Source organism: Musa acuminata, chromosome BXJ2-5 (assembly GCF_036884655.1).
Source record: "Musa acuminata AAA Group cultivar baxijiao chromosome BXJ2-5, Cavendish_Baxijiao_AAA, whole genome shotgun sequence".
In the NCBI taxonomy this organism is placed as follows: domain Eukaryota; kingdom Viridiplantae; phylum Streptophyta; class Magnoliopsida; order Zingiberales; family Musaceae; genus Musa; species Musa acuminata.
The window spans coordinates 45,090,185-45,113,663 of NC_088342.1; the positions used below are offsets into that span (position 1 = coordinate 45,090,185).

A 23,479-nucleotide genomic window follows, 5' to 3' on the forward strand; every position below is an offset into this window, starting at 1 on the left:
CTTGAGGATGTAGCCACATTAACATCATGATATCCATCTTGATGGCACGATTGACTTGACGATGATTGTGTTATTCACCATCCAACAATCCGAACGCTTAATCATGTTCACAAGACAACAAACATATTTACAAGAACAAAAGTATTGATAATGAAATAGGAACATTACATGTACATTTTTTTTTCTTTTTTCTCCTCCAAAATGTGCAATAGAAACTATTGCTAAAAAGTTAAGAATAATAAATCAGGAACAAAATTAAAACATTCAGACAGAAAATGTTGCTCCACTATAGCAAGTAATAACCTGCGATTAAAAGAGAAGAAAGATCGGGTTGTAACTAACAACAAACATTAGTATTTATCAGACGTAGTAATCTACCTTCTGCCTGTTTAACCATATTCAAATACAGATATAACATTGGCAGGTCCAATTACCCTTTCTGCATCATTCGCCTCAGATGGCCGCTTTTCCTAGTCCTTTGCTTTGCCAAATGTTTATATAACCACATAGCTGACATTTTACAGAAAGGGTAAGGCTTACATCTGGTCCCTCTCATAAACTTCGTCGACAAAGATGGCATGCTCTTTCCAGGCACTGTTCTCCTCGATAACTTATTGTTAGCAGAGTTACATTTCTTGACAAATAATGCAATAAAGAACCCTTCCGTGTCTTCTGCTGGATCAGTCCTAAGCAAGTGTTCAGCTGAGACCAAAACAAAGAAAGAAGCATTTTAAGCATAATATCATAATGACATGATTCAAAAGACCTAAAACACTTGATGAGAGCTTCCTTGTTGGTGTACTGTACTCACCACCTTCAAAGACTGGCAGGCCACGGTGAGGCCACCGTGGGAAAGGAGTTGCAAGTTCAAAGTTGAGCGAGGTTGCAAGAGGGAGGACTGATTTAATTACATCCTCATTCTCGGTTTGATGAACTGAGCATGTGCTATACACAACACGTTCAACTGCAGGAACTGTGAAAGAGAAAGTAAGCTGGTCTCTCAACCAATAGGGAAAATAATGATCCTACTGGAAAAAGAAATTACCAAAAAATAATCAATATGAAATTCTGATATTTATTCACATAAATAGTGACGATGCCTAAGGTAACCTCATTTAACTGGTGGTTTTATAGTATCTCCTTCCAATAAAATCAAGCAGTACAGCCACAAAATCTTCAAAGTAATATTCTCAGACAAGTTATTGTGTCCTTAATGAAATCAATCAAGCTGCAAACATGCTTGCAGTTGGTTATTCCATCACTTCTACAGTCCTGCATATCAAAGTGCTTCCGACGACACAAGCAAAATCGTAATCATTTTGTCAAATGCCAGAAACACTACACTGACAAGGATGAAATTTGCAGATCTTACAAAGAATATAGAGTATGATAAAAATGCAGTTAACATATTGTGGAGGATCCATACAAAAAACCCTTGAAGCTTGAACTGAATAAGAAGTCAAAATCTGCATTGACGATTATATAAGCTCATATCTGACTATGATCCCTTCAAATCCAACCAAGATCCTTGTTGATTAGATCCGATCAAGATTTCTTAAATCTAGTCTATGTCGGTGTCAATCCAGTCAAACTACATAGTTATTAAATAAAAACCAATGAAGTACATTCAGTATCGTACAATAATATTTGAATCCTTGGTTATCTCAAACTATACATGGAAATTTCAAACCTTCGATCAACCATAAGGGTAGTGATTTGCTTTGTCTTTAAGATAGGACAAATTAGGAGCTATTATTTCACCATACAAATTTTTTGTTCTCATGAATTTACAAGGATCATTGTGTGTGTGTGTGTGTGTGTATATATATATATCATCTAGTAGGGGCTTCCAGACCCCTATTACAGAATTTTGAAGCATCCGGATCAACTACAAAAATTCCAAGACCCTATCATCTTACAGTCCCCTATTCTAAACATGGCAAATACTACTATTACTATTAGGTGTTCAAAACAGTGATGATGAGGAAATGCTAGAAATCTAGATGCATTTTAGAATGATATGATGGGTGACAGAATCCAAAGACTATGATTTAATAAAAGAAAAAAAGCAAAAGATTCAACTTTATGTTTTTGTTGAAGCAACATACAAGACAGTGCATGCAAAAGAGCCTTTCTTTGAAAAGCAGCGAGCTTTTTTACTCTCTCACTGTTGCAAGCATCAGCATCATCACCTAATTAACAATAAAAAAAAAAATCTGACAAACACCACATATAGAAAAAATATAAATCAATGTGTAAAAGTAAAAAAATGTAAAGAATATAAGCTTGGTTCCTGCTGATAATCCACCACAAGAGTAAAAGTACACTCAAATCATTTCTTACGTTTTAATTCCCGCTTCGAGATTAAGACAATGAAACAAACTCTAGCATATAATAATAAATGACAATGACAGTCAAGAAGACTCAATATTTACTTCCATGAGTTACAGGAACTTCTCCTGACAGTTAGACAAGGCATTGGTATTTTTTTCCTACTGGTGCTGAAGCACTCATCTTGGTTCATGGTGGTCTCTATTATCTTTGTACTTTGGGATTTGTGAGAGGAAGCTCAGTGGAGTACCAGACGGACATCAAAAACTTCATCTTTTATAATCTTCTGCATATTCTCCTTCTGTAATTGGATTATTGGCAGTAAGTGGTTTTTGAACAAAAACCTATTCTAGGTTGAAATATAAATGGAGATCAGGCAGGGTCTTCTTTGCAATAAACCCCTCAAGGAGAGGGGTTATATATAAAAATCCTGAAAAAATGTTATACTCATAATATTGTTACTGTTTGTTTAATGTTTATTTTTTTTAATTAAGGTAAACAACCTTAGGACTATATACATATTTCTGTACATTATGGATGACAAAGACTTCTATAAAATAAGATCCAAAATAATTAAGTTATTTATAAATTAAACAATTTAAATCTTAAATTTAGAATAGGACCAATTCTGGCTTTTAGCTTTAGACTAATTCTGGTTTCCATGTATTGAGGTTTCGACATGAGTTTACTGCTAACATATCCTGGAACTTGACATCTAATAGTAATTTCCTTAATAAAAACTAGTATAATGTAGACTTACGATGCATGCAATTCTGTGAACCAAAATAACCACAATTAGGATTCCTAAACATGATAGGGAAGCTTAAGGTTGTGAAGATATACTAAAAAGAGGTAAATGTTACATAAATTCCTCATTTTCAGTTGAGGTAATTTTCACATAATTTTGCAAATTTTCAAGAGCATTGAGAAAACAAACAAGAATCTTTACAATCAATGATGCAATTCAACTCCCTATGTTGAAAATATTGCCCTATTAATGGTTACCTTTTTTGTATGATGGAAGAAGGTAATCTAATCTTTCAGCTGAAATTCCAGATCCAGAGCATGAAGGATCCAACAGAATAGCGCGAACCTGGATACACCACCACCAAATATACAAAATTGTATTGTATGAAACAACTTTTGGTATATTGATATTTTGTAACTAAGTTGATCATATGGTTTAGTTTGGCCAGCTTTGACCAGGATGGACTGAATAAGGGTGATCCAAATTTAATGAACTAAACATCTTAGCCAAGGTTGTAATAAGTGAGTCATAAATGCTATCTTTCAGATTTAAGTCTGGATGAACTACTTTGTTCTCATTTGATACATGACTATATGATTTCCCCCAAAAAGCAAATAAAAAACCTGAGAAATTTCAATTACCTGAAACCATTAAATAACCTAAGTGATACTAGAAAAAGTTTTCAAGTACCTCTTTGAACACAGGGTCACTGGTATTTATGTCCAAAAAGTCGCCATTAACAATGTCCACATCTTTGGATCAAGTTAAGGAATAACAATTAGGCCTTTTGCAACAATAGTCAAATTGAATTATATATAATCATGTATTTTATAACATAAATAACATACCAATGTTTAAGTAATTTTTCAAGTTAAATGCTGCAGATCAAACACTAATGACTCATCGGACAAAAGAAAGTATCAATCCTTGAGGAAAAAAACAAGAAACTTGAGCAATACTTTGAATCTATGAAATTGACATCCTTACTCAGAACATGAAATTAGTAATGTCATTTCTTCATTGCATTATTCAATGCACTTGTGCTACCACAGTGCTACATATAGAATAGATCAATAATTTAAGCAATAACTACAATACGAAGCACATATTAGTTTGACAAAATCTATATTTTCTTAGGAGCCTATGAATGACAAAATGTTCATTGAACTTTTATGTCTTTTGTTTTGGCCAGTCTCATGGCTGGCTAGTAGAAACAAATACTTCTCCCACCTGCCACTGTGATTGTATACACATCAGAGGGAAGTTGTACAGCTTATATATTATATGTCATATGGTTATGCCAGTTATAATGGATCTCTATCATGATTGGAGAATAAACTGTTCTTCTTAATGAGAAGTGGAACTGCCAATTATTGCTATAATACTCGCCAATGACTGCCCTTTTAAGAGTCAGATCAGTAGGTTACGCAAGGTACTCTGGTTTTGAACCAGACCGCAAGTTAAGATTGGCCTCCAGTTTGAGAGAAATGAAGCTTATAGAGTGGGATCAAGAGTTTGTGTAAGAAATGGGGAAAAAACAGTTTAGGATCTTGAGAGGAATGAAGAGGAGCCAAAGAGGGGTTTAAAAAGACTCCCAAATTCCCTTAAATGAGTCTTCAGAGAATCCGATAACCAATGGTAGGCATAGCACCTGGCAGATAGGCTCCAACAATAAAAATTCAGGTGGTATGCCCAATATGATAAGAAAATCAGACGGTACCCCTAATTTCAATCTGGACCAAGCAGATTTGCATGGTCTGCAGGCCAAAACCTGATCAAACAGGTAAATAATGGTCGGTATGTACCTGTCTGATTGGTGTTATGAACAATGCTAAACTCTTTGGTACTTTGAAGATAGAGATTATTATACACCTAGTATCCATTACATGTGAGTGGCAGCACCGCACCGTATAATCATGCACAAGACAGAGTACACTAACATGCAGCCTGTTATTGACACTGTGGTATCAGCTCAACATGCTAAACTCAACACCTGATACTCCAAAAGTTCCTAGTACCTTAAAATATATAATAAAGAGTGTCAGCTGAAATCCAAAGGTAAATTTGCACAAAAAGCATATGAAAAGAAATGCCCCTGAAACAAATAAGTAGAAGAATATATATGCCAAAAAAGATAGTGAGTCGCAAAATAACTCATATCCAACTTCAGACCTTTTTTTAGTAACCTACACAACATCAATTGCACAGGAATTTTTTAAAAAATACATGTCGATTTGGCAGGAGGATACATCCGAGGAAATAAGGAGCATAAAGATAAGAGAGTAAAATTGTTCTTCAAATTATTTTTGAAAGAAATGCATAAGTTAAAGGATACTAGGTGCTCCAGACCGTCGAATAGTCTTTTCTAAAATTCTAACCCTTTCCGCATTAAACTCACAAGCTATAATTTTACCCTTTCCCCTCATAAGTGCAGCAAGATGGACAGTTTTGTTTCCTGGAGCCGCACAAGCATCAAGAACCTTCATAAAGCATAACATAATGTATTATAAATATGTATAATTTTATAACAAACAGAAGTAGCAAGAATATCAATAATGTCATATAATCAGCATATCATCTCCCAGTCATTGCTGTAATCAGCATACGGTTCCTTGTAAATAAAGAATAAAATGATATCCTCTAAATTTAGAAAAATGGACCACAAAAGAGGAGGTCTTTGCACTGATCAAATGGCTTAATAAAATGCACTGTGTCGATTGAATATCTGACATGTAAAACTATACTCCAACCAAAAAAAATCATAAACACTTCTAAACCAAAAGAACGTCTTAGAAAATAACTGGACTAGAAAACTAACAATTGCACTTGTCGGAACAATGTTTAAATGAAAATCGCATAATCTTTTGAAATAAGCATTTCATGAGTATCTCCCAAGTTTTCTTTCTCTGAAGAAATGAGTGACACTAAATTTCCTATGTATCAGATATATCATTGCCACAATGATGGGAAAAAAAATCTGGATATGGCAATCAGTGGATAATGAATAAAATCAATAACATATATTGCACTTTGATGTTCGAATGACAAGTCAATTATTTAAATGATAAAAGTCAAAAATACTAAATTTTCCCAAGTTACTAAAAGTATCTTTCCCAACTTTTCTTTTTCCGCAGAAATGAATGACACCAAATTTCCTACGTATCACATCTATCATTGCCACAATGATGGGAAAATGAATCTCAATATGACAATCAGTGAATGACAAATAAAAACAAAAACATCACTTTGAAGTTCAAATGACAAGTCAATTATTTAAATGATAAAAATCAAAGATATAAACAAAAAGACTCTAACACAAATTTATAGAAATAAAATGGCTTCTAAATTTCTTTTATTTTCTCTCTTTGAAGTCAGTGACCATGTTTCTAATCATTTCAAAGAAATGGAGGGAGAAAATCCAATCATGATATGGTATTTCAACGTGAGTCATGCAATTAAACATACCAATATGAATGCTTGAACTAGAGTATACTAAGAAGCAAGGTTCGCCGTATCGTACCATACCGGCGTTTCGACCCGGGCTCGGTATGGTATGGTACCGATGTACCGGGCGGTACATCAGGGCATACTGAGCGGTACACCCTGGTGTACCGAACAATTTTATACTTTTTCCATACTGTAGCAGTGCTACAGTATAATATTGTAGCACTGTAACGGTACCGGGCGGTCCGCGTACCGGTAACCTGTCGGACCGGTACGTACCGCCCGGTACAAGCGGTATGCTTCGGTATGGCAAACCTTGCTAAGAAGTAAAAATACCTTCCAACCTGGTTTAGGACTTAATGCAATAGCCACCATTGAACTTGCTTTGCCCTGAAAAAACATGAGAACAAACTTAAAAACAGTTAAAATAACAAACTTGAACTAATTGTGCTTCATTGATATGCTTATCTGTGCATCTACCTAATTCAGATGCATCAGCTAACGGATTCAAGATTGCATACACCAAGTGCATGAGACCAAAAACCAATCTTTTTTTTTTTGGCAAAAACCATTAATGTTTTGACCATACAAGTTTGAACTGGATTTTACAAATATAACAGCTAAATGGTATATGGACCAGCAATTTCATCGAGTCTCGTCCGAAATCAAGCTCCCTGGATGGTAAGCTGACAAATACTGAGTTGTACAGTGCAGTAAGCCTATCACTTAATACCGATACTCATTGTACCTTGTTTTATTTCTTCTTCTTCACTCCACTCTACTGCCTTACTGCTGCCCAATGTGTAGCACTGGTTCGGCTTATTTTGTTTGGCAAGGATTTAAAATCTCGGTTGGGTAACAATTTCAATAATTTATCACACTGATGAGGAGTAGTACAGTGTACAATTGCTTCAGGTATTACCCATATATATATATATATATATATATATATATATATATATATTTATTTATTTATTGGAACAAGACCATATGATCCTTTATCAGCCCATGGTAGCACCAGTAAATATATCGATATCATATTGTACGGGCTGGTATTTGAATCAATGTCCGCCTCCTACCACTGGTATGTGTCTTCTGCCTCCTCCTCCATGTTCTCCTCCACTAGTTTTCTTCTTCTTTGCCTCCTTTACCTCCCTATCCTCCTCTTCCTACCCTCTTCTCTACCTCCTATCTGGTTCAGGTTATACACACATACCAAGAATCCATAAGTTATACCAAAACTATACCGATCTGGTTGCCATCCAGTATTGGCACCAGACCAAAACTTTAAACTGACTTGATTTGATTCTTCATCCAAATGGCTGCTAATACTCAGGGCTAGCATAATTAATGACTTCACATAGTTAATGATATACATTAATAGCTTGCAAACAAAAATTCTTCCCATAATACATATAATAGTTGGCTTCACATAGTTGCTGTGTACCTTGATCCAATACACCTTAAATCATACTTTAAGATATACCCTATTTTTGTTTCAGTGTCAGTTCATCAAATTTCCATTATAATTAATCTAAGCAAATCATTAATTAGAAACATTAACAGGGATGAGATTTTTAATACAGAACACAAGCAACAAATAAGGTAAGAAGGTGACATACTAAAAGATATTATCTAAACACATCAAATAGACCTACCTGCAGGAAGATACTTCCATTTAGAACCAAAGGGTGATCATGCAAATCAATGCCAGATGGAAGAACTAACACATCCGGGATAGTGTCATCTCTTGAGACCTAATAAGAAACATGTTCAATCACCATCAAAGTTTCTATGGATTCATTAAATGAAAGTGCAAAGAAGATAAAAGATAAAGATCCTAAACAAAGAATGTGATAGATGGCCGAATATTAACCATTACAAATCAGTTCAGTCACTGAAGAAAAGGCAAATTTTCACCGTTTATTGCTTGTAAAAGAGCTTCTTAGCCTTCTTTTTCTTTCAAAAATTATATAAAATTGCATTTCTTATCTTCATGTAGGACGTATAATATGATAAACTGACACAAAATTGCATAACCACTTCAGATCTAGGAATGTCAATGGGACGGGACGGGGGATGGGGAATGCTTCTCTCATCCCCATCCCCGTCTCATCCCTCATCTCCACCCCATTCCCCATTTAGACAAGGCAAATATGGGGAATCCCCATTAGGTGCAAGAGAACCCGTGGGTTCTCCATATTCTCCTAATTAATCCATTTCATTTAAAAAAAATAAAACTATTATTAAGATTAATTAACAATACTCAAATTTCCAAATAATAACAACAATATTTGTAAAGTTTACACATCATAACAATATTCAAATACAAATATATCCAAATATAACCACAACCAAATAAATACAAAATGAGAAAATACAAATAAAAAAAAAAAGTATAATGTGTCAAACAATAAAACTTAAAAATAAACAGTATTATTAAAATTAAAATACATATCAATTACCTCACAATTATCTTTAGCCTCCTCCAAGAATGAGCAATGTGTTGAATATGATATTAAACATTAATTTATTGCATAAGCAATAATAATTGAGAATTTATACTAAATAAATAAAAATTAAATTAATTTGCCCAGACGGAGATTTTATTCTTGGGGTATCGAATTAGCGAACGATCCATTCGAATAGACAAAATGAAAGTGCAAGCTGTGGCGGAGTGGCGAACACCAAAGAAGATACCAAAGTCGAGATACTTTATTGGTTTCGTCAACTATTATTGACACTTCATAGTTGGGTACTCGAAGCGTGCAGCTTCACTGATGGTGTTGCTGAAGAAAGAGCAGCTTGGCGATGGTCAGACAAATGTGAAGCAATATTCCAAGACCTAAAGGCTATTGTGTTAGAAAAACAAGTACTCAAATTATCAAACTATGGGAAGCCTTTCGAAGTTTATACAGATGCTTCAGACTTCGCTATTGGGGGAGTACTTATGTAGGAGGGTCACCAGGTAACCCGTGAGAGCCGCAAGCTCAACGAGATTAAGCGACAGTATCCAGTGCATGATAAGGAGATGACAACAGTAGTCTACTATCTATGAGTATAGCGGCACTACCTTCTCGGAACATAATTTGTGGTAAGGACGAACAATATTACATTGAATTACTTACAAACTCAAAAAAAAGCTCTCCCCAAAGCAAACATGATGGTAGGATTTCCTGGTTAAATTTGATATGACAAGGGAATACAAGCCTAGAAGAGCAAATGTCGTGGCCAATGCATTGAGTAGGAAAATAAAGTTGGTGAATGTTGTAACTGGAAAGCAGATGCTAAGCAAGTCAATTGCACTCCAACTTTCTTTCTAAGACCAGGAATGAACTGTACAGTGATCCCCAGGAAGTAAACCTGATGCAACTAATCAAAGAAGGCAAGGCACAACGATTTTGGGTCTAGGAGGGACTCGTCTACACCAAAGATGATAGAGTTTATGTTACTTGAGAGGACAATTTAAGACGTGAACTCTTGAGAGAGTGTTACGATCCCTTTTGGGCAAGACATATAGGTATTCACCGAATGTTGGCTCTCGTGGAGAGGACCTTCTATTGGCTAAAGATGGGGACTGATATGGAGGAATATGTTCGAACATGCCTTACTTGCTAACAAGATAAGGTAGAGCAGGAGAAGCCGATAGGACTTTTAGAGTCATTGCCCATACTAAAAAGGTCGTAAGAGAGCATTTCCTTGGATTTCATATCAAGCTTACGATAGTAGGAGGACTTGGATCGATACTCATGGTGGTCGATCGATTTTCAAAGTACGCAACATACATTGTTGCACCCCTACATTGCTCAGTGGAGAATGCGGCCAACTTGATGATGAAGAATGTTGTGAAGTAGTAGGAAGTTCCACATAATATCATCAACGATTAAGACATGCGGTTCTTGGGACGGTTTTGGACCGAACTGTTCAAATTGCTAGGATCTAAGCTATACTTCTCCACAAGCCTCCACACTCAAACAAATGGCCAAACTGAAAGAATAAATTCGCTCCTTGAGTAATATCTTCGACACTACATGAGTGCGAACCAACAAGATTATGTGAAGTTGTTGGACATAGCCCAATTCTCCTAGAACTTACAACAGAATTCTGCATCTAACAAAAGCCCCTTTGAGATCATTACTAGACAGCAGTTGCCAACTCACACCTTGGCGATCAATTATACTAGGAGTAGTTACTCTCTTTAGCATATCACTTTGCAAAGGAATGAAACCAAAACGCAGATATTGTTTGGGCTTACTTGAAGAAGGCAGCCAAAAAGTTGAAGTGGGCAGATCTAGGAAGACGACCACAGGAGTTTACAGTCAACGACTTGGTGCTGGTGAAGCTCCAACACATCACTTTAGTTTTTTAGGCATAAAGTGCACAAGGAACTAGTGTGCAAGTATGAAGGACCCTTCCCAAATTATCAACAGGGTAGACAATATCGCTTATAAGTTACAACTGCCAGCATAGCTCAAAATTCATAATGTCTTCCATGCGAGCAACTTGAAAAGCCTACCACTTAGATCCACAAGATGCTTCCTAACGAAGTCTTCCAACTCGATTGCCCCCAACTAGAGCCTCCTACAAAAAGTGAGTTGAAGATATTTTAGCGGATCACAAGACAAAGCTACCCAATGTAGCAAAGCAGATCGCTTACTTAGTGTAGTGGCGAAAGATTCCCCGAACAAAAGACAGTTAGGAGGCTGAAGACGCCCTGCGACATGAAGAAGCGATCATCAAGGCTTGCCGCAAGCGTCGACGAGGGTGTCAACAGCTTAAGTGAGAGAGAATGTAATTGACGATCGTCACGCAACACCTTCATGTTTGCTTGTACATATGTTTCGTAGTGTATTTTACCTTGTTTTTGTGTGTTTTTGCTTGAAAACTGTGAGCAAGAACAGTTTGTAAGGCTACAAAGCGATCGCTCATCAGAATAGACAAAATTACCATAGAGTGACCCAGGTTTCGCGTGCAATGGTCTATTTTCTACAAGCTACGGTGTGGTGCAAAATGTCAAACATCTCAACACCCTAGAACCACTTGGGTGGCACAGGACTGGATAGGGGTTTGGGGTAGTGTTGGGTGTTGATTGGTTTCACAAGTTTGCACGTAAAGCCTATGAGAACTTGCCAATTTGCCCAACACCCAATGAGTAGTCGTCTGTGAACTTACGACTATTCATTTGCCTTATCAAGTCCTTGTTTTCTCTTTCCTCTATTTTCTCTCTTGCACAACAAGAGTTTCCTGAATTACTTGTAAAGCTGCCCTCTTTGCAAGATGTTGGGACTTGTCCATCATTCGTTTTCGAAACTAATCAATTTGCTCGTTCGTTTTCGAAAGTAATCAATTTGCTCGTTTACAGGTTCTTCGGGGCCTAAACGAGGTTGCAATTAGGTTAACCCTTTGCGAATAAATAATGCAAGGGTGCCTCCGACATAGGCAATTCCAGCCAAGGTCTATCATACCGAAGCGTACCGCCCGTACCGAGCGATACGTATCGGTCCGACAGGTTATCGGTACGCGGACCGCCCGGTACTGCTACAGTGCTATAGTATTTTACTGTAGCACTATAGCATGCTACAGTACTATACTGTAGTACTGCTATAGTATAAAAATATATAAAATTGTTTCGTACACCAGGGTATACCGCTCGATATGCCCTGATGTACCGCCCGGTACACCGGTACCGTACCGTACCAAGCCTGGGTCGAAACGTCGGTACGATACGATATGGCGAACCTTGATTCCAGCTAAGTCTGTGACAGTGCTGGGGAGGGGGGTGTTGATACTATTTCATTTGGTTCAATCGAACCAAATAACTCGTAATCGACTCAACCATGGCTAAACCCAACCTAATTTCAAGGCGCCTTGCTCGCCCAATATTTAGGCCCACATATTGATGGAGTGGGGACAGGAACGAGGACATGGTGGGGAGTGGTCTTGTAACATCTCGATTAGTCCCACATCGAAAGTGGGCAAGATTAAGATTGGATTATAAAAGTTTGATGAGTGTACTACTATTAACTTCAGCTTAAGCATTTTGGCTAGTGGTTTGGGCCAAACGAAGTTGATATGCTAATTAACCCATTAGGCCCGGGTCGTGACATTTGGTATCAAAGCCAACCTAGGATTTAAGCATGGTGAAGGGGCTCGAGTAGGAAAGGGCTACTGGTGGATGGAGTCAAAGGACTCGTCATGATGTGGAGCCACCATTGGGCAATGCCTCACATGCACCATGCTAGGGCTTGATTTTGGGCTATATTGAACCTTTGACGAGAACGTCAAGCTCTTGAGTGAGAGAAATTGTAACATCCCGGTTAGTCTCAATTAGCATTTTGGCTAGTGGTTTGGGTCAAACGAAGTTGATATAGGCCAGTTAGCCCATCAAGCCCGGGTCATGACAACTCTACCCATCCCCGCCCTATAATCACATGAAAAATAGAAAATGCCCCCCCATCCATGCCCAACTAGTGGTAGGTCCACACAAGTATAGGTACTCGCAAGCATAATTGACACCTCAATTCAGATCGGAGGATCTTCAAAAGAAAAAGATAGGCCCATCAAAATGTATATTCTAGAAAAGGAAAGGAAGGCACCTAGAAAGAAAACATAGAAACAATAAGTTATTGAATTGAAATCATGGCAAGAAATTATATTGCACAAACATATATGATCCTTGATATCATTAGATCCCACAACCATGAGATATCTTGGAATTCAACTCTATGAATGATGACGGAATGGAAAGATGATAAGAGAGCATCTGCCTATTTCCTTAAATGTCACTTATTTTCAGATAACTGACATAGTGTGTGCAAAATTTGATGATGGGCAAGCAGGCTCCCTGTTCCACATCCCTTTGATTATTTAGCATTGACAAGCAAAAGGCATTGTCCATGCTCATGGCACGCATGTAATTCAAACAGATCCAATAACCCATATTGCAGCTGCCCAAGACCTTGTCAAACAGAAGTGCTGGTTAGCTTGTCAAGGAACTTTCAGCAGTAAGTTGATTATCATTGAACATAAGGACAACCAATAGTTTGTCTCAGTATTGTGTTAGTGTCCATACATTATTTGATGAATAGTCTAGATTGTTCTTCACCAATGGTACAGAGAAACATATATATGGGAACTTGGGAATAACCCATTCATAGTTATCTATCGATTATAAATACAACTAATCTGTCACCAAAATTAATCATGCAACTAAGATGTTTTCAGCATAAAACTTGAGTAAATATTTTAGTCAAAAAATTTAATCATACTCTTAAATGTCACATAACTGTATAACTCATTCTCTCAAAAACTGCATTAATAGGTCTTAGCTGTGGGCAACTCTCAGTAGTTGCAGATTAGTTCAAGTAAACAGCAAATATTACAAATGGTTATAATTAAATATAATAAGAGAACTAAACCACAAGTTATCCACATCATGAGAAGCACAACTTCATCTTCATTAAAACAAATAAGATTCAAACGAGAAATACCGCAAAATTAGATTTCTCTAACTCTCGTATAACAGACTCTGCATCCACTTTGAGTGTATTGACACGTATATACCGAGGTTTAGTGACTGCAAAAAAAAAAAGTTCAGCAAATAAATGATGAGAGCTAGGAAGTGAGTAGAGCATGAATCTGACACTAGCATGATGAGAACTCAGAAGTGGATTTCAAACAGAAATCCACTTAAAACATATGCATGAAATGGGTTTTCTTGTCTTCTGACTGCAGAAAGTACATTTCCTACTATAATATATCCAGTAAGAACTGTCCAGCTTCATAATTTTGTCTTAATCTCAGGTGTCGTTGAGATAAAACACTAAAAAGAGGCATATATAACCATGTTGGACACCATAAAGAATTATTATGGAAAATGCTTTGGCTATCTACAATTTTCTCTACTTGCAAAAACATGTAACTCATGCTGCTACTGAAAGAGAGTTTTTATGAATGTTAACATAGACATAAGTATGTGTAGTATGCTTAATTTAAATTGGATAGAGATAGAGAAAAGTATAAGTAGTGTTTCTTGGTAACATCCACGTGTACTTCATTAGTAGAGAATAAGAGTTTAATGATATTTGAAAAGCATGATACAGTAAGAAGATAATGGTGTTCGAGTAAAAAGAACTAACTTTTATCAGTAATTACACATAAAACACAATAGCAAAGAAAATTCTAGTCCATCCAGTATTTAAAACAAATATATATATCTTTTCCTGGATGTTAATTAGGCTAAGACTATGATTGGGAACACAATTGCATTTTTAATGTGCATTTAAAGAAAGAGGTCTGAGTGAATGTGCAATCCTCGAATGTTTTGAGTGGTTGGTAAACAATAAATGAAAATTATATTTGAAGTGTGCATTAACAAAGGTGTTGTTTGGTAAAATTGTATTTCAAAAGTACATTAAAAATTATTTTACCTTTATAATATTTTTAATATTATTTCAAAAATAAATATATATTTTTATTTAAATTAATAAAATAAAATAAATGAATGCACAATCTTATAAAAATTTCATATGACACAGATATATAATAAATAAAAAAATATAATCATATAAATGAATGTAAAATAACCTTTGGAAATAAATAAATACAATTATAGACTTGTGAGAGAAAGGGCAATGACAAAAATGGAGAGTTGAGATGAGGAAATGAGGGTTAGGGTTTTTATTATATAGTGACAATCTTGTGATTTTAGATAATGTCATAGGGTACTTAAAAAATTTTAAAAATTATACTAGTAGCAGTATCCCACAAATCCTGAAATCCTAACGCTATCCTGAGATAGTGTCAGCATTTAAGTATTTTCAATGCAACATACAAGTCAAATGCAATTTTAAAAATATTTACCAAACACCGATTCACATTTAAAATATTCATCTGGTCCTCAATGAACATCTCAAATATGTTCTCAAATGCACCCTTAGAAGAGAGTCCTACATCTTCTACATTAGTTTAATCACATGATAAAACATAGGCCCGGAAGCTAGCTACAATCATCACCCATGCACAAACACAGTTTTTTTTTCTGGTGAATGATAAGTCTCGATTGGTTCAAAGGACATCTGATACCATCTTAAGCATATTAAGTTGGCAATCAGATACAAATTTAGAATTATACTTCAATAATCTGCTTGGCTACTCTTCGAACAGCAGGCTCCCATAATTGAATCATAAATAAAGAACACAAAGTATGAACTTCAATTGCTAACTCATATATCACAAATAAGAAACTAGAAAGAATCAAATCACACCTCTAACATCATTCTTTTGGAGCATGTCTTCAATTTTCTTAACTTTATGTCTAGCAGAATTTCGTGCTAATGCAGTCTGAAGTGAATCTTTATGAAGTATAAGAAAATTCTCAACATCACCCATCACTGCAGTTTGCTGAAAGAAAACAATATATGAGGATGCAATATGTTATATCAACAAGACTCATACAGCTCATGCAAACACCTATAAAGTTTTGGATTTGAAGATTGCATAAAAATCACAATGTGAACAAGGGGCAAACAAAAAACGATGCAAGATTGTTAAAAGTTAAAACAATTTGTGCAAACAATTGCAGTACAAAAAGATTTGGTGAAATAGCTTACCTCAAAATATGCCATGGACCTTCTGGCATATAAACAAAATTAGTTAACATTAAATTTATCAGTGGCCTCTTATTTTAGGGGAAAAAATTGTATTTATGTATCAGCCTTGACAATAGTAAAGATATGTGCTGCCTACTTGGTCTCGTAAGGCTCATCTAATTCCAGATAAAAGTAGGCACCAAAGTCAGTTCAATAGACTTAAACTACAACATTCAGGAAAGAAAATCTTAAGAATCATTATCAACTAATCTCGTACGGATCGTTCTTCCTTTTCATAGATGCTTACTCGTAACATAGAAGACCAGAATGAAGTTTTTAGCAGTCAATGCAGCTTCTATAGAACAAAAATTCTAAGGTATACTATAAGCATGACAAGAAAGCGATCAATTGCAACAAATTATCTTTCAAAATTTAAATGAGAACAAGAAAATGATTAGAAACCATATGTTCATTGAAATCCATATGTTCATGCACATACTGGTTTGCTTAGATTCTCAGGAGAACTTAGTATAGCATTCAATAATAGCATTCGATATATCAATATCTTTCTTATGAATAATTCTAGAAAAATAAGTTCTCTCAAAGCATAAATCTCAAATCAATATGACAGAGAAAGAACCTTCCAACCAAGGCTCATAATTTCCTATATTGATAGTGTGTTGGTCATGGCTCAGACTGGTACCAGAGCAGTATGTACAGGTGTACCCAGTTTCACTGGTACATATTTTCAAAAACAAAGAAAAAACAAAACATATTGGTTTGTACAAGGCTGCCTGCACTAGATGCACCTCCTGGCACAAGGCCTGTACCGGGTAGCATAGACCTTTTACCAGACTGCCTGATTAAGTGCACATGTCGATAAGTTGTTAAGCATGTAAATACCACTCATACCAAACTGTACCAAGCGGTGTTGCAAACCTTGCTTCCAACTTCTCCCTTAAATCTATTTGTTTTACCATTCTATAAATCTAACCTACCATGACTCAAAATGGTGTTTAGGCTCATTCCATATACATGTGTGCCAACTAAATATACTTTTCTTTTACCAAATAATAATTGGAGAAGTGCCACCATGGAGAACAAGACATCTACCAACATGTTGCAGAATGTGTCAACCTAAAATCACCTCACAGAAGATGCTTGTGCTACAAGATGTGCAGCAAGTAACAAACATAGCATGAATTATCTTTTTGATGATCAACAGATTATTCTCAGGAAAGCAATATAAAGGTTGCCAACATGAAAAAAACCTTGATGTCTAAGTCACTAACCTGGCCAAAGAGAATATCATATGCAGTAACATATATTAGTTCCTCCTGCTTCTGTTTTTTTTGAAAAAAAAAGGGATACTAAACATTAGGATTATAAGATTGACAAGGTGGAATGTTGATAATTAATAAAAAAACACTCAGGAAGTAGGCTAGAATAAGTGTACATTTCCATCACCTTCCACTTTCTATTCAGTATACTAGTTGCAGCTAAAACATCTTTAAGAATCGGAAGATCTGTTAACAGAAAAAGGAATTTTCAGAATTTTGTATTCATCATGTATGAAACCTAAACACAAACCAAAAAAGCAAGCATCATACAGGCAAAACAAGCATAACAGAAAGTAATTCAGAATCAGCAAAAGAGCATCTTTTATATAGCTGGGAACATCGTAAGCATTAAATTAGTTCAGCAAGTTTCAGATTATAATATTCTGCATTCATATATAGAAGGCCCCATCTCAAGCTTACATATTATAATATAAATCAGAAAATGGTGCATAACTGAACGCAAAAGACTGTACTAAAATTCAATAAGGGTTCCGTTTAGCAGCACAAATGCATGTTTTAATAGCCCTTCTAGCTGAATCAGAAATACAACAGAGACCTCCTTCAGAAAGCCTACGCAATAATGATCAAATCACGAGTTTCTTTGCGTGATGTATTAGATCTCATAGAAGATCCTCTTGCTGTCTCATTCACTCTCAGTTGCCACCCAAGAACCATTTATCGCTATCTCAAGGTAAAGCCTTCCATAGACCATAAGTTTGTCTAACTAAGTAATTGGACCTACCCTTCGCTCCCAACTCACCATTCTCATCGCGAAAGGGTGATCGATTTGGTCCTGATATAAGAATATACTTCCAGAAAACCAACCTAATTTGAAAAAACAAGCCTACATACACCTGACCAGCAATCACTGCCACTAGGTTATACCAACACGCTTTCTGATCCCAGACTCATTCAACCTAAAGTACCGTCCCAAGGAACCATATCAGGACAGAGAGACAGGGAAAGGAGCTGATGAAGACGTGTACACTTGAGGGTCTGGCAGACCAGGGCGAAGGTGGCCCTCTTATTGCGGACGGAGGGGGAGTAGACGAGGGACTTGATGGAGGCGGTGGCGCGGCGGGCATCGTCGCCTTGGAGCACGCGCCGCAGCACCCTCGCCGCCTCCCTCCTGGCGAAGTAGGCCGACCGCTCCGCCCCATTCTTGCTGCTCATCCGGCGGTTCTTGGTGAGACTCCCTTGCGGCGGGGGAGGAGGAGGAGGGCGCGGCGACATGGTTCGCAGCGACGTCGCGGCCGCCACAACCGCCGCTCGAAGTCGCAGCGAAGTCAGGTGCTTAAAGAGAACGGCTTTATTGCTAATCCCCTAAAAGCCCATATAACCAAAGCCGTAATTCCTGGAAATCAATAAAAGCACACATAATAATGCAAAGAAATTAATACTATTAATTTAAATTAGAGATAATTCTTTAAATAAAATTCAAGTATAAAAAAATTCATATATTGGTCTCAGATTTGGACATTAGGGTTTCTTCTACTTGTCACTATATGATAAATAATACAGGACTAACATTTTAATTTCATCAAATATTATTGCACAAAAAAAAAATAGTTCATAATATTGAAGAAAATTTAAATCATTTCTTTATTGTTGTGTTGTCACATAAAAAAAAGAAAATTCTCCTAATTTAATTTTATTGCATAAAGAAGAAAATTTATATTTATTTCTTTGATACCATATTATTGAGCAAAAAAAGAAAGTTTACATCATTTTATGGAAAAGCAAAAACTTCATTTCATTTCCTCACTATCACATTGTGAAAAAAATAAATTATTTATTATCAAAATATTGTGAAAAAATAGATCATGTAAAAGAAAAAAAAATTGTACCATATCTTTATTATCATATTATTTTATGAAAAAGATCGTTCACACTATTTCTTTGGTAGAATGTTATTGTGAGAAAGAAATAATCATATAATTTATTCGACATCAAGTTTTTGCATAAAAGAAGAAAATTACTATCATTTATTCATTATTTTATTATTACACAAACGATAATCTCTCGGTGTATATTAACCCTTCGATGAAATTTCAAATCAAAAAACGAGTCAAATACATCATCATTAAATTAATGTTTTAAATATAAAAATTATTATATAATATTTTTGAACTCTTATATTACCGTCCGAAATATAATAAATCATAATTTTTTAAGGAATTCAACCAATACTGAAAGAAAAAAAAAGGCAATCAATCAAAATAATAATACTTCATGTGTTTAGTAACATAAGAATATAATTTTAAAGATAGCATCAGCAAAAAATATTTGCCACATCTTTCTCAAAATGCAAACAAAAGGTCACCTATTAGGAAGAGAAAATTGATATGCTACAACAGTGGTAGAAGTAAAACTTAGAATGCTAGTGCAATGACATGTGCATTTAAAAGTGATACCATGACATCTTCCTTGTTCTTAGGATCATGTAGATATTTTTTTCCTTACATGAGACATGGATATGAGATATTGTAGGTGATTCACGTATATATAAACATAACTAGAAACTTTGGTAACATTTGAAACATGCAAAACAAAGGTAAACATGGAGTAAATTTTGGAATATAAATGCAGTGTGTTTTTGTTATCTATAATATCAATATACCCAATATTAAATTAACAGTATAAAAAATGTAAATTATACAGCTTCATGTTTGTCAACTTGAATTCAATAGGATGTCGAACATAAACATGTCAAGCAAGTTGAAGCATCCATGCATCATCATTGCCATGTATGAGGCATAATCTGTTTACCCTATATAATGGTGTAATGGCATAATTCATGTCTGAATCATCCATATATCTGTTTAGCATAGTTCAACATTTGTAGAGATGCAATTTCATAGAATCAACACCTAAAGTAGGCATAATCTCAAAAGCTGCACCCCTGAAGTCCTAAGGTTAGCCAAACATGCAAGTATAGTCACTTCAATACTTGATATTTGATGGACTTAAAAACTCAAGTTCTCAAGTAGAGAAATAAAGAGATATATAGATAAATATATGTGGGAGAAAAAGAGATGACAATCCTTTACTCAAGTAGAGAAATTACACTCTTTTGATGTAGTTTTCCTGAGTTGATACATAGAAAGTTTGAGTAGATAAGCAGCATATTTATCTCTCTTGCATGTAGTTTCCAGATTGAAGGAAAAGGCAAGCAGTACTCAGGAATAAAAGCTCTGCTATGTTAGGTTGAAGTGAGTAACAGGGCATTAAGTATTGGTAGTTGGCAGTGGAGCTGAGAGACCATACTCCAACATATTGTCAAAGGCAATTAAAAGTGAAGAGTAAAGAAGACAAATGAAGAGAATGGTGCTCCTCAGAAACCAACTTCTGCATCACAAGCTTGAATGTGTGTTTCCTCAACAATCACCTTCAGCTTGAAGTGCTCAGCTTTTGTTTCATATAAGTCTGCCTGCTCATTGTTAAACTATTGATGTCAAGGATGGAAGAGCCTCATGTTCAACAGAGATATCCAATTGTTAGCATTAAGACCACCCAGTTTCGAGAGTGAATTATGTCGAAAAGACAAAGAATTCCTCTACATAAACTGAGATGATGTGGTGGGAACAGTCTGGTTCTATTCAATTATGTAATAAATGATGGAAACAATATGTTGGTTGAGAGCTGACATATTTGAATCACTGTAGATATAGTGAGCTCATGAATTACAATTGATTGGCTTTTCTAAACTGTCAGAAAGGTTAATCTGAGACGTTCACAGTGAGTTACTAGACAGAAGTTGAAGGAGAATGGTTAAGAAGGCCTACTTGCCACACTATACAATCTTTAGTAGCTCAATCTATTGAGTTCTGAACACTGCCAAAACCATGTATTAGCAGACAATGAGAGGAGCTGAGGCCAGTCAATCAAACAACCATTGCATGGTACTCTGCTTTCATCTACTTGCTTTCCTTTTCCTTTCAGATTTCATGATCAATTCCTCTGCTCTGGATCAGATACCACTGTTCTACAGCCAGATGGCCTGAGGAAGACGAGCAACGCTTGCTCTTCCTATATATACCTCGACTCAGGCTTCAGCAACTGATGCGAAGGCCTTTGAGAGCTGAAGCACCCTTGACAGTGCTGGAAAGCATCTGTCAGGGACTTCAATTGTGGTTGATCACCATAGTGCTGAAGAGTTTCCAACAATGCAGGGTTCTCTGCAGAAGAAGAGAAAGAGCAGAGATGTCATTTGCCAGAGTTCTGAGCAGTCCAATGAAGTAAAGGGAAATTGCAGAAAGTTCTCTTAAATGGTCTGTTCTGAATTACTCAAAGCTCTTTGTTTGACATGTCACTTTTTGTCATTAGGACACAGAGGAAAGAAAGGGCTGCAGACAGAAGAAATCCACAGAAGAAACGAGCACACCTGACAGAAAGAGACAACGGACACAGGTGAGCGGAGAGCCCCCAACAGGATACATTTATGTGAGAGCCAAGAGAGGTCAGGCAACAGACAACCACAGCCTTGCGGAAAGGGTAATCCTCAACATAACTCTCCTGTCTTGTGCATCGAACTCACTAAGCATCCATAATTCACATGTTGTTGGAGCTCAAAAAGCTAAACATAGCAACTTCGAATTCTGTGCTGTGCGTGTGTGTGTGTGTGTGTCACAACACTTGAATGGGCATCAGGTGAGAAGGGAGAAAATAAACCAGCGGATGAAGCTTCTGCAAGGTATTGTCCCTGGCTGTGACAAGGTACAATGCTCATGTTCCTCGGTGTTCTCTCTTCTTTTCCTCCTTTCTCAAGAATAACGGAGGTGATAACATCGCGAGTATTTTTGCGATGGATTGCTTCGTTTTCGTGATCAATAGATTGCAGGAAAGATCCTTCTGCTGGATGAGATAATAAACTATGTGCTGTCCTTACAGCGCCAAGTTGAGGTATATAGTCAAAACAGTTGCCTGCAGTTTATCATGCTGAAACTCTAATGGAAGTTTGGAGATCACCATTGTGCAGGTGCTCTCCATGAAGCTGGCTTCCATGGATCTCAAGTTCCGCGACTTGTTTACGGAATCCATTGGCTACGTAAACCGACAGCAGGTGATGAGCAGAAAGAATTATAATTTCCTGTTAGATTGTTGTCCAAATGGAGAGCACAAATGATGGTGACGGATTTGGGATCATTCATATCAGGAAACTGGAAGCATTCCACGACTCTCTGTGCCAGTGCAATCTGTGCTCCAGAGCAGTGCAATTCAACAAGTCGCTTTTGATGAGGCCACTGGAAACAGCATCTCACATCTTTTGCTGCATGGAGGAGGAGCCACAGCTTTGCCTCAGGTTGTTTTACTGCATGGTCAAACCTTCCACCTACTACTCAAAATGACACAGGAATTCCTTAAGACACTACCTGTTTCCTGTGGTTTCAGGACAATGGAGCATGTCTCCCCATGCAGGTGGCTGATCAAAGACATGAGCTCTTCAACGAAGTAGTCATCAACAACATCTCTTTCTTTCCAGTGAACTAAATTATGGAGAAAGATGACCTCATGAACAAGAGGTCATGGGCAGATTGTCTTCCTTTAAACCCACCTTAAATTAGGTTATGGCCAATGGCTTATCACAGAATCTGCTCTGGAAAATCTTACAATTCATAACACATGTATCTGTATCAAAGAATACCACATATAAAAATAATTAAGATTCTCCATCATGTTTGCATATTTGATTTATCACTGCAAGATTGCCTCATTATTGACACTATTGCTTCTCATTTGAGTTCATCACACTTAGACATATTGTTATGCTGCTGATGTAGGACCCAAGAGTAGTCATATCCCACCAACATAAAGCAACAAATCACAGTTTTTGGATTGAGATGTAGATGTTGATTCATTGCTTCTTGCTAATTTTCATACATCTTTTTCCATTTGCTTGTTTATTTGGAAGACATCACCTTATCCATAACAAGCATGACTATTGATAGAAAGATTGGGACTTGTGCATGAGTCCTTTACTTCAATTGATTTGATATAAATGTTCTTTTAAAATCATCATCAAGTCT

The 23,479-nt window shown here is 36.3% G+C and overlaps 1 protein-coding gene across 3 annotated transcripts; it reads right to left on the reverse strand.

Annotated features, from left to right (window-relative positions):
- Nucleotides 1-276: 276 nt before the first annotated feature.
- On the reverse strand, nucleotides 277-18,767 carry LOC103986023 (25S rRNA (cytosine-C(5))-methyltransferase NSUN5). 3 transcript variants are annotated; one of them, XM_009403886.3, is made up of 13 exons: nucleotides 18,440-18,767; nucleotides 17,581-17,639; nucleotides 17,406-17,456; nucleotides 15,790-15,925; nucleotides 14,014-14,099; nucleotides 8,182-8,280; nucleotides 6,860-6,913; nucleotides 5,415-5,559; nucleotides 3,770-3,831; nucleotides 3,337-3,424; nucleotides 2,109-2,192; nucleotides 812-973; nucleotides 277-702 (listed from the first exon to the last, which is right to left on the reverse strand). In XM_009403886.3, exons 1-13 carry the CDS (start codon nucleotides 18,684-18,686, stop codon nucleotides 431-433), a joined length of 1,545 nt encoding a protein of 514 aa, XP_009402161.2. In that variant the 5' UTR covers nucleotides 18,687-18,767; the 3' UTR covers nucleotides 277-430. The 3 variants fall into 3 exon arrangements, with proteins under 3 accessions (XP_009402161.2, XP_018681207.2, XP_009402162.2); XM_018825662.2 differs by lacking the exon at nucleotides 6,860-6,913; XM_009403887.3 differs by lacking the exon at nucleotides 2,109-2,192.
- Nucleotides 18,768-23,479: the final 4,712 nt, after the last annotated feature.